General features: G+C 44.4%; 1 protein-coding gene across 1 annotated transcript in view; it reads right to left on the bottom strand.

Annotated features, from left to right (window-relative positions):
- Positions 1-17654, bottom strand: part of LOC119445928 (aromatic-L-amino-acid decarboxylase-like) — a 141746-nt gene that overhangs the window by 70393 nt on the left and 53699 nt on the right. The window contains exon 2 of the mRNA XM_037710233.2: positions 10763-10957. Within this exon, the coding sequence (XP_037566161.1) occupies positions 10763-10910 (148 nt within the window). The 5' untranslated portion in view covers positions 10911-10957. The remainder of the gene's footprint in view (positions 1-10762; positions 10958-17654) is intronic.

Raw genomic sequence — 17654 nt, 5'->3', positions numbered from 1 at the left:
GCCCACGCAAGAGGCCGCGATTCTACCAGAAAGCTCGTCTTCGTGCATAGCATTCGCCGCCAGCGTTTCCCGGTAAACGTTACAGTTCCATAAGCTGCAGTTTCCGGGAAGAGTGAGAAGCAGTTAAGGAGGTTCGAATGCTATCGCGTTCCACTCTTAAAGGCGAATCTTAAGCGCCCTCCAATTTTTCTTCATGCTTCCCAGCGCGATTAAAATTCCGCAGAGACACTGAAGACTGCTTACGTGTGCGAATGCGAAAGCCTATAAATTATAGTCCCTTTGGTGAAATGTTTCTTCCCTCGCGTTCCTTGGCTGCGCGAGCTGTCACCTGCGTTCTAACTGCGCCTCGGTAAGGGCGAATCAAAACGCGCCAAGCGTCTCAACGCGCTGGCTTGCCCGCGAGGGGTTCATAACTCGAGCAGGAGGAGGAGGAGTAAAACATTTCTTTGACGGAATAAATGGGGTTTGTGGGGTGGGGCCCACTTGGTTCATGGGACCCATTAAAGCGGAAGTGGCTGCCCTTAGTCCACGGCGCCACAGGCAAGTGGAATGGCTCATGATTTTTTTTTTTTAAGCCATGCCCATTGCTTATCTCTCGAGCGATTCCGGAGACCTTATAAGCTCCTTCGCGCGGACCGCGCAAGCGCCGTTGATACAATGATATTTCGAAATGACATCGAGCGTCCGTATGATTACTATCGCAATAAAAAGAAATGAGAGCATTGAACATTCCTTTAGTTATGGTGCACTCGGCTGGTCATTTTCGAGTGCGCGTTACATATTTTCTAATTGGAAAGTAATTGCCTTGCGCCATACAACGCGTAATACGTTACATTTCGCTTATTGTAATCGAGTGCTCGGAACACATTCGGTTGCTTCTTTGATTGCGTCGCCCTCCTGTCCAGATCTACCAAAGAGTTTACAGGAGCTCTCGATCACCCGGGAGCGCGACCGATGCCTGGTAAGGTTCCGGTCACGTGACTCCTGCATATTCCATTCATTATCGTCATCATCATCAGCCTATGTTTATGTCCACTGCAGGACGAAGGCCTCTCCCTGTGATCTCCAATTACTCCTGTCTTGCGCTAGCTGATTCCAACTTGCGCCTGCAAATTTCCTAGCTTCATCACCCCGCCTAGTTTTCTGCCATCCTCGACTGCGCTTCCCTTCTCTTGGTATCCATTCTGTAACTGTAATGATCCACCGGTTATCCATCCTACGCATTACATGGCCTGCCCAGATCCAATTTTTTCCGCCTAATGTCAACTAGAATATCGGCTATCCCCGTTTGTTCTCTGATCCACACCGCTCTCTTCCTGTCTGTTAACGTTAGCCCTAAGATTTTTCGTTCCATCGCTCGTTGTGCGGTCCTCCTTAATTTGTTCTCGAGCTTCTTTGTTAACCTACAAGTTTCTGCCCCATGTGTTTGCACCGGTAGAATGCAATGACTGTACACTTTTCTTTTCAACGACAGTGGTAAGCTCTCAGTCAGGATTTGGCAATGTCTGCCGTATGCACTCCAACCGAATTTTATTATTCTGTAAATTTCTTTCTCGGGATCAGGGTCTCCTGTGAGTAATTGATCTAGATAAACATACTCCTTTACATGCTCTAGAGGCTCACTGGCGATCCTGAATACTTGTTCCCTCACCAGGCTATTAAACACGCGTTTGTCTTCTGCATATTAATCTTCAACCCCACTCTTACACTTCCTCGGTTAAGGTCCTCAATCATTTGCTGTAATCCGTCCCCATTGTTGCTGAGTACGACACTGTCATCTGCAAACCGAAGGTTTCTGAATATTCGCCGTTGATCCACACTCCTAAGCCGTTCCCAGTCTAAGAGCTTGAATACTTCTTCTAAGCATGCAGTAATAGGAGAGATTGTGTCTCCTATTAACTTTGTATTTTTCTTGCGGAGAACCAAGGTTGCTGTGCAATCCTTGTAGATATTTGCCAAGATATTCACGTATGCCTCCTTATTCCGTTATTGGCGCGCAATCTGCCGCGGCGGTAGCGGGCGAGCGTCTCTGCGCATGCGTGCCTTGTCTGTTTACAACTAGACGAAGCGCCTGACGCGTTTACTCTTCCGACCTCCCGATTTATCTTGCTAACGGCAGCACGTTTGACTCGGGCGCATTTTCTCTGGCTCAGACCTATAGAGCGGGCTCGCCGAAAGTACCCAGTTGGTTAAAGGACTCGAGGTTGTTTAAAGTAATTCGAAAGCGTCCACTACGGCGTACCTCTTAGCCAAGTGAAGGACTTCGGGACGCGAAAGCCAGCCGGTTACCAAAATAATTATAACTATACACCGTGAAACGAAAGATCGGCGAAGCAAGCCCTACTGCAGCGAATGCCTTCTCATTCGCTTGCTCAATAATGCCACGTGTTTTCATCACCGCTATAAACGCAAAAAAAAAAAAAGAAGAAGAAGCTCGAGCTCCGCAAGAACACTCGTACAGTGAGACGAAGTCAAGTACGTGCGGTAAACACCGTTGTAGCAACTTTGGGGTCGGGTTACGCATCCGGGCTCGATGCAGGGACACCTTCTCGAGTGGCGGTATTCTGTATCATAAAGAAAAGTGTGTCGACATCCAGTCGAAAAGAAACGCGCGCAACAAAACAGCGGGCCACCTGTCAACATGCAAATGGGGTTGTGCTCTCGATTTCTGCAGCTATCTAATCGGACGTCTTTTGCACTGAAGCGCTTGATTGTGTCAGAGCTAGAGCAACGTTCGTGCCACTTTCCTGTATTCTGTCACCTTGCATGACCACACGTGTGTAGCCGAGTCACCTCTATGATAAGATGCTGGTCGCGTTTCGAAAAAAGTACGCCGGCTATACTGCTGACCTTCTGCAGCACGAATATCTTCAAATGGAAGTATATATAAATCCCTGAAGTCGCCTGTTGTGTTGGGATATCAATAAATGTGTCAAAGTTGTTCCAAGGTTCTCTTCATTGACCGATAATCAAGGTGGGCAGGGTGATGCTTGATTTATTTTCTAGTCAGTGCTCACAATTACATAATAATTATATATCGATTTAGTGTGCAGGCTTTTATGTCAAGTTTTGTTTATATATTTTGTTCAAATACAGAAGAGAATGGCGGGCTTGAAGCGTGTGAACAAGTTAGTTATGCGCTGCAAGTATTATGACCAGTGAAAAATTGGTCTTTCTCAAATGCTAACGGAAATCGGCGCGTCGAACATTGCGTGATACATGATAGTGCCTTCAACAAAGCGGTCTTTTGTAGCAGTACTCAACGCACCGAACTAAAATGGCGCAACACTGAGCATGCAACAGGTTACATTTACCGCAGCTCAATGCCGTAAGTTTTAACGCGAAAGCCTTAAGGGCCCCTGTCGCAGAAAATTCGGCGTCGGTGTCGGAGTCGGTGTCGGCGACGGCGGAGTTGTCCGGCCAAGACAATCATCCCTAACCACGCCGACCACGCAGGCCCTCGACGTGGCGCAGAGGCGCCGGTGAACTAATTGAATTTCTCAAAGTAAAACGCGTCAGAAAAATCGTAAAGTACGACTTAACCACAACCTGCAGGCATGATAGCGTCGGATTGTAATTTTAATATATGAGAAAACGTAATTCTGCTTCGCGGAAACTCGAACCCAAACCCCTTTTCCAGCATTTGCACCATTCATACGGCGGCGCGCCCCAGTCGGTGGTCCTTGCAAAACTCCCACCTAGATGGCGCTCGTCTCCACGGCAGCGTAAACAGCGTTAGGATGGCAACCTGCGTTGCATGTAGGCCCCCTGCGACAGCGGCGCGCCGAGACGAAGGTGCAGAAAAAAGAAAGCTGCAGTTGCCGGGAAGCCTGACAAACAGTCAGGGATCTTTGAATGCTATCGCATTCTACTCTTAAAGGCGAAGCTTAAGCGTCCTCAATTTTTTTTTCTTTTTCTTCTCGTCATTCCAATATATAATACTGTCAAAAACCAGTCGCGTACACAAATGCGTGCATTGCGACGGAATGCACTATTCTTTTGAACGTTTAAGACTATGGTACGTTGAACTGGTAAGTTTGATGTAAAGCAGGCACAGGAAGGCGATCATCTTGCGAAGGTAGCTTTTCGAGTAAAGTAGTAGATCGGCCCTTAAATAGCATGTGTGGATAAACTTGTATAGTACATACGCATTGTCTCAAAATAGCTCCAAAAGAGAGTAAACATGACGACGTTTACTTGCGAACTGCGTTTTTTTTTTTTTAATGTGATGAAATCTGCAACAAAGGTCGTGAGTAGGAGCAGCAGGATAATCATCCTACTTCAGGAATATTTTTTCACTTTCCTAGTTCCCTTTGCTATTTGGTACTATGCCGGATGTTCCTGCGAATACTTTAACCAATTTTTTTAAAAATCGCCTGTGGCAGATAACACAATTCTAATCTTTGAGCTGAATTGCTCAAACAGGCGGTCATTAGTTGCACGATAAATCAAAATGCATAATTGACTAATTCACAGAAGTTTACGAATTATGTTCTTAAACAATTACCTTATGGCACATATTCAATTTACAAATTGTAGCCGGAGAGTTCAAAGGGCGGATCTACTTAGAACAAATTTTCAGGATGACTTCAGTTCGAAGATATTAATTACTGAAGTTGGCGACGAAATACATGTGCCGCCCAGTTACTTTCGTGCTTCAGTGCATAAAACGGCGTTTCCTTTAAAAAATCAAGTGGAATGACTGCATCTTTAGCGCAAGTTTGATGGCGCATAACTCGAAAATTGTGTATCAATAGAATTATTTTCAAGTGGACATGCCTTGCAGTCTCGCCGGCCACAATTTGCAAATTACAATGTGTGCCGTAAGACAATTAGTTAATATTAATTATTCGTTTGTTAATTAGTCGATTGCGCGTTTCAATTTATCGTGCAAGTAATGTACGCCTCTTCGAGTGGGACCAGCTCAAAGACTATAATTGTGCTATCTGTCACAGGCGATTTCTAAAAATTACCATAGCCTTCCCACAAACAGCTGGTGTATTAGCAATTTATTTTTCTGCCAGGAAAATTTCACTTTCCGTCTCTTATGAAGCAAACACAGCTGTTCCAATAAAATGCGAATCGATGCATCTAAGTTATAACAAATGTTGAGCAGCGACTAAGAACAGTCAAGCATCAAAGCACTGTCAATTGTTCATCTCTTCGAGCAGTGTCTCGGTTGTTCCTGAGGCACCGTTCAGTGATATCCGCGGACCTAGAGAAGCGGAGCTCTTCTATAATACTGAAATTCCTGACGACCAGCATTGAACAACTTCAAATATTCGCTGCGAAACGTAAAACCACGTACACGTGTTGATAGATGACAAGACTCGTTACCGCACTGTTCAACTGGCCTGCTTTAAAAACCTTATTAACTCTATTAATTGCACGTGATATTGTATATGAGTAAAGTTAACACATAGATACATATAACTACTCTTACACTTAGCATGTACTGGTGCGTGTTAGTTTCGTTGTTTTGTAGTTTTCGACTGACTTGATTGGTTGACTTGTTTCACGGCAAAAAGAGCAGAATGTGCCGTTTTCTTGGTCTTTTTTTCCTATACTGCACATTTACAAAAAGTGCTTTGCAACCTTACCATTTTTTTTTTCGTATGACCTCGTGTTATGATCCTTTGATTATCGAACGATTTATGCGTTTGTGGAGAAGCCGGCGACACAATATTTGCCAACATCTCCAGCTGAATCCGAATAAATCTCTCACTCATATATACCGCAGACCAGAAACCACGAGACTAACCTAGCAACTATAACGCGCCTTTTATGGCTAATGCGCGTGCGCCGCTTATGTGCATTTCTGACATGTTCTAGCACACCGCATTGACGCTAGCACCGGACATCGTCCATTGATCGCATTTCCGCTTACCCCACAACGTACCCGGCCAGCCAATATCGTGCCCCGCTGTGATCCGCTTCAAAAGTGATGTAATCAAACTCATTATCATTTTATTGCCCTACATTTCCGATTTAATATCCCATACTTGGGGCTTCCAAGACAATAAGAATAAGCAAATAATAAAACAAACGCAAGCATCATCATCGTACCTGCCGTCCTAAATCTAATGTTTCAATTTTCTATTATGTGAAAAATAATAAGCGTGCACTATTATGCCTGCTGTGATGAGTTGTGTTCTAGACTACAGATGAAAAGGGAATATCTCGCTTTGTAAACACTATCGCCACTCTTCTAGTGGTCCTTTCGCAGGGGGCTAAAAGTTTAAACAGACCAAAAAACAAACGAACAAATCGCACCCCACATCATCGTCCGCACTACGACATGGAACTGTGAAGCGTTCTCTTTTGAGTCACTGCCGTTTGCGACCGTATTCATGTTTCCATTTTACCAACTTTGCTACTCTGCGCATCGTTATTTCTTCATTGTCAATGAGAAAGACGTCCTGAACAACGACAACGACAACGACGACAACAACAACGACAACGACGACAACAACAACGACAACGACGACAACAACAACGACGACAACAACAACAACAACGACGACGACGACGACAACGACAACGACAACGACAACGACAACGACAACGACAACGACAACGACAACAACAACAACAACAACGACGACGACGACGACGACGACGACGACGACGACGACGACGACGACGACGACAACAACAACAACAACAATACTATGTGATTTTTATTGGTGCAAGGGTCAGATACGGCCAAACTTTGCCATGGCATATGGCAATGGGTTGTCAATGTATTAAGAATGGAGTGGACAATTAGTTGCAAATGGTAGATGTAACGTGACTGTAAGAAGGCCTAAAAACAAATTGCGTAAAATATATCAGTCTTAAAATAATGACAATGACTAATGATGTGAGCTATGAGCATAAATGTTCCGTTAGGAAGAGATGATATACAGGGTGTTCATTTTTAGGTTTTACGGAATTTTTAGAAATCACCTGTGGCAGGTAGCATAATTCTTATCGTTGAGCTGGGTTATTCGAAATTAAAATTAAATTATGGGGTTTTACGTGCCAAAACCACGATCTGATTATGAGGCACGCCGTAGTGGGGGTCTCGGGAAATTTGGACCATCTGGGGTTCTATAACGTGCACCTAAATCTAAGTACACGGGTGTTCGCATTTCGCCCCCATCGAAATGCGGCCGCCGTGGCCGGGATTTTATCATCCCGCGACCTCGTGCTCAGCAGCCCAACACCATAGCCACTGAGCAACCATGGCGGGTCTGGGTTATTCGAAGAGGCGTACATTAGTATCACGAGAAATCAAAACACATATTCAACTATTAACCAAAATTGACCAATGAACTTCTTAGTTAATTACTTTACGACACATATTGCAATTTAGGAATTGTAGCCGGTGAGTTTGCAAGACGCATCCACTTGAAATGAATTTCCAGGATGACACCAGGTTCAAGGTATTAGTTCCCAAAGTTTGGAACGAAATACATGGGCGATCCATTTACATTTTTGCTTCAATGTATAAAACAGCACTTTGGTAAAAACGTAAGTGTAACAACAGTGCATTTTTACGGCGACTTTGATGGCGCATATCTCCAAACTGGTGTCATTCTGGAAATTAGTTCCAAGTGAATACGCCTGACTAGCTCACCGAGTACAATTCGTAAATTGCAATATGTATCGTAAAGTAATTAACCAAGAAGTTCATTAGTAAAATTTTGTTAATTGGTTGAATATGTGTTTCGATAACCCAGCTCAATGATAAGGATTATGCTACCTGCCACAGGCGATTTCTAAAAGTTCCGTAAAGCTTAAAAAGGAACACCCTGTATATAATGCAATATAATAAAACGTATACAATAGCACTGGTGCTTCGAGAGGGTCCTTGAAGTCAAGGGCTGAGAGGCACGTGCAGCAAGAACTTTTTGCACTGCAGTCACAGCATGCAAAGTGAGGCTGCACTACAGATAACGTGGCCAGATGATTTGTACGGTGCTTACGTTAGTTAAAAACTTGAAGACTTTTTTTTTAAACAGAAAGTGGCTCATGGCTCAGAAAGAATGCTGGGTGAAGAGGGATGTGCTCACAATAGGCGGGATAAAAGTACTTTTTACACTGGGCTTCTATTTCAGGCCACTGGACAAGAACATGGAGGACTTTAAGATTGTCACCACGCCTATCACATGTCGGAGGATCACTTCCAGTAAGGAGGTGAGAGTGTGTTCCATAGGTATGTCCTATCCTTAACCTGCCAAGAAGCACTTCCTTGTGCCTTGTTGTTTTCTCGTATATCCATCTCGCTATTCTTGGTTTTATCATAAGTAGCTTATTTGACACTTCAGTATCCCACTGCTTTTGCCAATATTTCCGCAACTCATGGCGTAAGAAAGGCTTCAGATCTGTGGGAGAGATAGCTATGTTTGTATATTCGAAAACTACTGACGCGGCAGTTTCATCTGCAGCTACATTGGCTTTACTTGTATGCGGATTTATTTCAATACTTATATGCGGATTTAATGCAACATACACGGTAGCATACGGTCCCTGAGTTGCGTAAGCAACACCAGTAAGAGATCTGGAGGCGTCCGTGTAAAATTTTGCACATGAGCACTTCGCCCGAAGTTTGAGGAAGTGCGAACGCTATGTGAGTCTCAGGTGCTCGTTTGGAAATCTCTATAAAAGAGACATGACACTTCATAGTCTGCCATTCCAAAGGCGGTGAAAGCCGACTGGGAGCCATTAGGACATTCTTTTGAAGTAGTTGTTTCTTCAGCCGACGCTTCTAAACGCAGGGACAGTGAAACCGCCCTCACAGACAGGCGATTTCGATAGAGCCTGGCAGTGGATATGTCTCTTATAGTGGAATGGCATGGGTGTCCTACATCTGCCTTTACCTTCAGGGAGTATGATAAACACAAATACGTTCTTTGGAGATGCAGGGTCCATTCATCCGACTCAACCTACAGGCTTTCTTCAGGGCCAGTCCTGAAGGCGCTTGTAGCAAGCCGGATACACAGGTGGTGAACGGGGTCTAACATCTTTAAAGCACTAGGTGTTGCCGAGTTCTAAACTATGGCTACGTAGTCAAGGCGCGACCGTATAAGGCTTTTGTATAAGCTAAGGAGGCATCTCCTGTCACTTCGCCATGGTTGCGTGACAAGAGCTTCGGCAGATTCATAGCCTTCAGGCACTTCGTTTTCAGATATTTCAGGTGCGGGACAGAAGTTAACTTGCAGTCTAAAATGATACCGAAAAATGTATGTTCGGAGCTCGCAGATAGTCGTTCTTCGTTGCGATCTATTACGTCCCGAGTCTAGAGTCCTGAACAAGCCTTTTTTTATTGAGATAAAGATAAACGATGGTATTTTTCTTTTTGATTTTAACTAAGAAGATCACGAACTGACTTTTTTTTTCTTCAGGCACCCGCTGCAGTCTCCTAAAAATCTGACAAGACAAAGGGCATCCAAGCGAAAGGTTAGACCATAAAGGTTTCTACTGAAATTCCTGCGATAAATGGAACGCTGGCGCTGCTATCGTCAAGCTACCATGGTATAGCTGAACACGTGGTAGTACGAGGGCGAATCAGAAAGTCTTTGTCCCTATTTTTTACTAGCCAAAATAAGGTACATACAGGTAAATACAAATATACGTAGTATTTCTACGCACCTTACACTATTTTCCCACATAGTCCCCACACCGTTTCAGCACATTTGTCCCATCGCACCACTAAATTTGAGAGGACCGTGTTGCAGAATTCGTCCGGCTGACTGTTCCCCGAACGCTCATTGTCATGCAGGTCTTCACGGTCTCTTGCGAACTCACAACACCGCCACCTCACACTTCTCAAGGCGAGACACATTTGTCCATACGTGGGCTGCATTTCCCTGTGGATTTCGAGGGGCGTTCGTCCCTTGCTCCACAGAAAACTAATCACACTTCGTTGCTTGTACGCCGTGGACGTGCGAAGCACAACCGCCGTCTTCAACAACTGACAGCAGCGCCGTGCCGCGGTGCTACCGGCAGATAAGTCCGGGCCGGTCCAAGAAAGGTCCATCGCTGGGAATGGATATGTTGACTTCGCATTTATACAGCCGTAATTTGGCTACAAAAAAAAATACGGGCAAAGACTTTGTGATTTACCCTCGTAAGTACATTGATCTGCCTAATCTTCGCGCTTGGGGCTTCAAACGTTCTCGCGAAGTTAATCAATATGATTTATCTTCATAAATTCCCACGTGCTAACATTTTTCTAAACACAGCAAGGCAATTACACTCTGCACACATGTCCAATCGTTGCGAATAGTTGCTCTTATAACGGAATAGCTTGACGAGCATGGTCGATTTGGCAAAGTCACCAATTCGTTCGAGGTCCGAAGGACGAAGTTTATGCAAATGCATGTACTAAGCGTCGTTCACGTGCTGGCTTAATCGCCACACTTGCAGTTCTCGTAGATACTAGAGCCAGAGTTCCCTCTTAGATTAGATAACGGGCTTTACGCGCCGAAACCACGATCTGATTATGAGGCACGCCGAAGTGGGGGGACTCCGGAATATTATGGACCACCTGGGGTTCATTAACGTGCACCTAAATCTAAGTACACGGGTGTTTTCGCATTTCGCCCCCCATCGAAATGCGGCCGCCGTGGCCGGGATTTGATCCCGCGACCTCGTGCTTAGCAGCCCAACACCATAGCCACCAAGCAACCACGGCGGGTAGAGTTCCCTTTAGTAATGTTTTTGTATGAAACGCTATGGGGCTATACTCAGAGAGGCGGCTGCGGGGTCGACTCACGTGAGGACGCGCAGTGCAGAGGCGAGGCGTTCCGCGACGAAGCGTTGGACGAGGCGTGGTCGTAGGCAGCGTTGCAGTGCTGAGGGCTGCGGGCGTTCTTGCTGAATGGCAGCACGCGGTGCATCCAGTTGACCAACTGCCCGGACATGGCCGGCTCGCCTGACGCCGACCAGGGCCTCGCCCCGATGGCTACGCCTGCGACGATAAGCAACACAGGTGACGGCTGGTCCCGAGAACGCTGCCGTCAGCGGGACGGACGCAGAACGAGCGATATCTTCAGAAAAACGTATACAGATTGCTTCGTCCTGCAGCGAACATGCATTGGAAGGGAGTTTGGCACGCAAAGGTATACATTAGCCAGACAGGGGCACCCAGCGTCTGCCGCAAAAGCGGACAAGTGAGTCTCGTTGCTGCTCACTGGCCGCTGACAAGTTCAAGCAACTGACGAGCAGTTTGCCTTGAAGGCAAGGAAGTGCAGACTGTTGTAAAGATCTCGCTCTTAGAAAAACACAAACATCAGATATCGACTGTATATAAGCACTACACGTACGAGTAACATTCTTCGCAGGTTTTAAAAAAGTTTGGGAACGTAGTTCGCGGTGCGCTGGGCATGCGGCGTGACTTTAAACTTGCTGATTTTCCGTGGGAACGCGTTTAGTCGTGAGTGCAGCACTCGTTCTGCCATGGATGCGCATGCCTTTGTGTGCTACGTCACCTTATTACGCGGAAACGAATTGACGGACCCCTCCGCAAAAAAAAAAGAAAAAGAAAAAAAAGAAAGTGATGTTAAACTGAGGACCACTTATCTGCGACCGGGAGCCAATGGGACGGCAAACAGCGAAGCCTCGATCCGTTGCTAAGAAGTAAACTCGTTTTGATTCCGGCCCCGTCTTATTTCCCGCTCTTCGCAAAAGTGACCTGCTGCCGGAATTCCACGCGCGATTAGTATGCTGACTGCGTGAACACCAAGCAGATATCGTTCACACATATCGCTTCACACGTGCTCTCCTCTAGCAAGTCAGCCAACTCAGTAGAGGGCCTCAGCTCAGTCTGGCTCAGTGTTCGCTGTCCGTTCTAGGCGCGTGTATACTGGCAAATTGCTCACAATAGCAGCGGTAACGCTATGGGCAACCAGCGTTGAAACTTCGCGTGCAAACACCAGCGCCGTAACACACAACCCAGTGAGCGGTGGAAACAGTTTTGATTGATTAATGGGTTTTAATGGCGCAAGGGCCACTTCTGGCTAATGATCGCCAAACACATGGTGGAATGGGTTGACTATGGCATATGATGTCACGGATGTAACATTGCTGTAAAGGGGCCTAAAATCAGTCGCTGTCTAAGTGCGTAAAATATATATGTGTTAAAAGTATTACCATGACAAGTGAGCTATGCTATGATCAAACAGCTTTCAGTAACATTCATATTTGTGGAAAAAGACATTGTATTTGTTAAAATACATTGGCCACACCAACGTGATTAACTACGGAGCAAGGGACTCCCTCAATAAGAATGTTCTTCTAGCATGTGCACCTAGCGTATGCAAGAAATGCGAGAAAAAAAGTGATTGTACATTGCGATACAAGCCAAGGCTGACAGTAATGACAAGCAACCTTCTTTAAGTTATTGTTCACTCGTTCCTACCGGACCAGCAATTATTTTATTCTGGATACATCATCTATTAACAGCGCGTAATAACAGCACGATGGACGAACGTAGAATATACATGCGCAACGCATACTTAAAGCTTTTTTTTATTTCTCAGAGAGTGCGCATAGGGCCATTTAGCAGTCGACCTAGCAGAAAAAGCACAATTCACATTCTACACAGGCACACCTTGTCCTTGTCAAGAAGAAATATAGAAGGTGTGCTCACGCATTGCTCGCCTAGTTTGTAAATCAAGTCTACTTAGATCTTTTTTCCTCTCGTCTGTTCCGATGTTCTTTAAGAAGACAGTATTTTTCAAACACCAGAACGCACCCGCCCCGGGCACAGTGATCACCCAAACTGCATTGTTTGTACTTTTCTACATTGAACTTGGTGCGCAGATGATCTAAAATTCAAGCATCAACCGGTTTGACCAACATACACTGGTAGTGTCGTTATAGATCTTGCTTTTGTCAAAAAAGGAACGAAAAGAAAGAAAGACAAACGAAAAACACCACATAATCAATCAATCGCTCCCGGAGATCAATTTCTAGGAGCATATATTTGCGAAAGTGGTCGAAGCGCAAGCGACCTTCAGGACTTGTACGAAGACGTCCGCCTCCGTCAGAGTTATGTTCAATTCGCTTCGTTTTTGGAACGGATAGAGGAAATCGCCATTACTCCGAGAAACCTCAGGAAACGAAAATATGCCAGTGACTGAGTTCGGTCTTCAATAAACGCGGCCAATTTTTCTACATCTTCGTTATATATGGCTGTGATTTTCCTTTCTACTATTTGCTGCACTTTCCTCAGCTTGCTTCAAACATTACGTGTCATAGCCTCCAGATTTGGCCCCGTACTTGCAGAACATATTAACAGTACACGTTTCTTTTCAAGGATTTGGGTGTCATTTTGCTGATGAATTGGAAACACGTGCGAAAAGCAGCCTACTTCATTCTTGTTTCAAGAAAAGTTTCTTTCTTACTCAACGCGAACTCACCATGCTTGCTTAGCGGCTATGGTGTTAAGCTGCTAAGCCCGAGGTATCGGTATCAAAACCTGGCCACGGCGGCCGCATTTCCATGGAGGCGAAATGAAAAAAACGCCCATGTACTTAGATTTAGGTGCATATTAAAGAGCCCCAGGTGGTCACAATTAATCTTGAGTCCCCCGCGACGGCGTGCGTTATCGTGGTTTTGGAACGGAAGACACCATAATTTACACAATTTTTTTACACGACGCCAGCCGCGACTACTTAGCCAAGAAGTAAATGCACTTGTTGAATACTTCATGCGTCTCACTAAATGGCGCGAACCCTTTTACTCTCGTCAGACCTTGGAAAACTTCTGTAGGTTTCCAGCCGAGCGATCGTATTTGCCGCTTAATCTGTTTTCTTCGAATTGTGTGAGTCGATCGTCTGTAGCACATTGAACAGAACAATGTCATCTTGTTCATTGTTACTCCTAATTGTCTCAAATTTAACAATCAAAACACTTCTCACGGACAAAGAATTGTGAATGCTTACGAACAGACGCCACATACACACACAAATCCTTATGGTTTACTCGGGCACTCGGATACATTATTTCCGAGCCTGTCAGCAGCCGAGTGACCTGCTCGAGAGTACACGTTGTCATAATACAACGTTTGTTTTTTACACAAAACGAAGATCTACGTAATTTGATGTCTTTATGTCTACACTGTCTTTTTATTTTTAAGCACTCCTTTTAAACAGTCACTAAACAGTACGCACAGGAACACGAAGGAGTTTCCGCCAAAAAGAGAACTTATGTGAACAAGCTCATTAAACAGGCCCTCGAAATTTCAAGACATGTCTCTGTTTATTGCGATTATTTATTTCACCTCAGTTTTAGGTATGCAGGTGACATGGCCTGTTTCCGTTGCCTGTTATCCCGATCTATTTTGCAACACAACTTCACTGAACTCTGCATACCACTGGCGTCGCAATAAACCATTCGAATGAATTTCAGAGTTGTCGTACCGTAACACCTTGACGACTTCCAGAATTTCAGGCTTTACGAACATTTAATGAAATAATTATGAGACTCTTCTCTACGAACAATGGTACTATTGTCACAGTTCAATGGTTTTGAGAATATCAGAGTTTCCGAACAACACATTGTGAAAAAAAAAAAAAACGTCAAGACCCTTGTTGGCGAACGATGGTCCTAATAACATTCAAGTTTGCCTTATCATAGCAGTACGACAGCTTCCAAAATTTTAATATTTACGAACGACATTTCATGGGAAAAAAAACTTACGAGACCTTTGCCTGCGAACGGTGGTTGTAAGAACGCGAGAAATTGCTGCCGTCCTCCGCACAGTTGATCACATTGCGGTTTTAATTAAAAGCAAGCGATCAACACCACAAGAATTGTGGTAAAAGCTGGTTCCATTTAGCACTATCGTGTTTACTACACGGAACTCAAAGTATACCTATGTTCTTTAGTTTCTCACACATCTTTGTTCTTTCGTACACTTTTGGAAGTACGCACCATTCAGTTTAATCGTTTCGCACGCAGACCACGTGTGGCGTAATCAGTGACTTTTTTTTTTCGCCATTCGCCCAGATTTTATTATTTGATTTTTCTCCCCGCTGTGCGGTTCCCTACTTCCAACCACCTCGTATTACGTTCTTTGATCGAGAACACTTCTGATCGCGAGACCGCCTTCGCGCTTCAGGTATTATAGCTTCGAGCCTGATTGCTTCTTTGAACTTTCTTTTCTTTTTTTCTTTTCATTGATCGCTTTCTTCTCTAACGCGCGCGGCGATGGCAGAGTTCTTTGGCTTCGGCTCTGTCTTTGACTTCTAGCAGTGGTCAAGCAAGAAGCGGACTCCTTCCAGTCGGTGCACCGCGCTCATTTGCAATTAAATGACGTACGAATTCTAGCCACGAAAGCTGTGAGCCGAATTGCGTTGCGTCTAATTTCCTCTGGGCGGTTTCTAAAGCACTCTTTCTTTCCTATTTATTAATTATTTTTTTTCTTTTCGTGCCTCAGGAAAAGCTATATCTCCTTTAGTTTACTGTAAATATTCAACAGTAATTGCATCGTTGCAGCTTAATTGGAAAACTATAACTAGTGGCAGGAAGCATGTTTCCGGTGTTTAAATGTCTCGGATCGAGCACGTGTTTCGCGATCAACGAATGACAAGTGATTACGCAGTTGCACCAGAATCTTTGCTTCATACTAGCTTGAACTGTAGAAACTCGGTAGCGTCGTGTTTGAAACACTCAAGCCCAATGGGCATTGAAAATTCCAACGTCCAAGTTCAAGAGCAGTCGTCCCGGAGACATCCAGTGGATATCATTATCGGACCAATTTTAACATCCACTTCTTCTCCTCCTGCGGACGTCCTTAGGTCATTCGTGCTAGACATTTTGCCAACAGACCGAGCCGGACTTTGTTCGGATTTTTAGTCACGAAAGTGCCCCTGTTGAGCATTTCTATGCGAACTCAGAACCGGCGTCGAGTTCATTCAAGCTATGTGAACCACATCTAGGTTTGTTTAATAGACATCAACGTTTCTCAGCGAAATATCAACCAATCTTCAAAATGTTAACATGCAGCATAAATTAAAACAAATTCGCATTCTACCCGCTATTTTTTTCTTCTTTTGGAGAGCATTCAGGTACCAACGGAGACAGGTTTATGGACATATTCTAATGCACAGCGTGATCGTAAGCTCATCAAGATTTTGTGACCGTTTCATTATTTTTGCTTGCAGCGTCACAGAACCTTTTCCGTGCTTACAGTGCTCAGTGATCAGAGAATAAAAGTAGGTACTCGTATATTCTCTGATCTCATTTCACTTGCAGCACTTGGGGGCTGGAAATTTTTGCTATAGAGCTGCAAAAGCTGAATAAATGAATAAAAATATGTGTCAAAGTTTTTGTGTGTCCTTTTTTACGTAAACATAGCTTGCTTTTGGAATCTGTGTTTCATGGGTGTGCAAGTTGTATTTTCATTGGTGTACAAATCAATACTGCATCATCTTTGCAGCACAGATTCTACCGAAGGCTAATGTTTACACCAACTGTGCAACTCAGCTGATTATAAATAAAAGCGAACATCCGGCAGGCATCCCTTAATGACCCACGGTTTGTCGTACGGATGTCTGAGGGACAGTAAGCAATGAAAACATAAACTATACCCTAGGAAAAATTCCAATAGACATCTCTGTTGGTCTTAGACCAAATATATAGGTCCAATAAGAAAACCTACAGGTCCCATAGCAGAATGTACAGGTCCCATAGAAAAGTGTACAGGTCCCATAAGGATTTTTGCCGGTCCCGTATCAGGGCAATGGTGTTCCATAAGACAAATAAAATGTTTTATGGGTCCCAATTAAAGCAATACAAGTACTGATATAAACTTGTATTGGACAAATAAAATGTTTTATAAGTCCCAATAGATGCAACAGAAGTAGTGATCATGATATAAACTTGTATAGGTAGCATTGCTTGGCAAGAAGTTGACCAAGCAAACACGCCAAACATCGAGATTGAAGGCAGAAAAGGCATCGCTTTAATAAAGTGTTTATGCGTTCCAAGCTGTTTATTTGTCCTACTGAGGATATTTAGGTACCGCTTGTTGTTTCACTGCGTAATTTCGTAGAGATCATAGCTGGCCGCCAGCACACCTGTAGGGGTACAACAGTTGGGGCTATATATAGGCCACGATTCGGATTCGTTGTATAAGTGCTGCCCTGTGTGTGCTGATCGTGGTTGCTACTGTTGCCTTGCCAAAACGCTCGAAGTTTGGGAGGGTTCACGTAGAAAGATTCGCTTTAGAATAAACAATTCATGCATCCTTGTAGAGGAAACCATTTTGGTGCAGAGCGCTACTGTCGACATCAATACAGGCTATCAGCTTTATTAGTGTGTCAGGTCTGTCGTTTCATAATTCAATAACATGAAACCAATAAAATATTTCTACTATACTTTTTTCCTAGAGTACTTCCTGCATCCATGGAACATTCGTATATCCGTTGCAGACATCTGCGGGACATCCTTAGGACTGCCAATTTTTATGCGCCTTTTGTAATCCTACTGATGTCTGCCGTACATCCTTCGGCGATCTGCGGACGTCCTACGGCCGTGTGACCAAAATATCCAGGAGCGGTAGTCCAGTGGACGTCCAGAGGAGTTTGAATGCTTATTGGGTAAAGCAATTAAACCAAATCATGTCCGTTGAACATCCCCAAGTTTCAATAATAGGTTCC

This window comes from Dermacentor silvarum, chromosome 3, assembly GCF_013339745.2.
Source record: "Dermacentor silvarum isolate Dsil-2018 chromosome 3, BIME_Dsil_1.4, whole genome shotgun sequence".
Lineage (NCBI taxonomy): Eukaryota > Metazoa > Arthropoda > Arachnida > Ixodida > Ixodidae > Dermacentor > Dermacentor silvarum.
The sequence above is the reverse complement of the archived record's forward strand: the minus strand, read 5'-3'. Positions and strand labels throughout refer to the sequence as shown.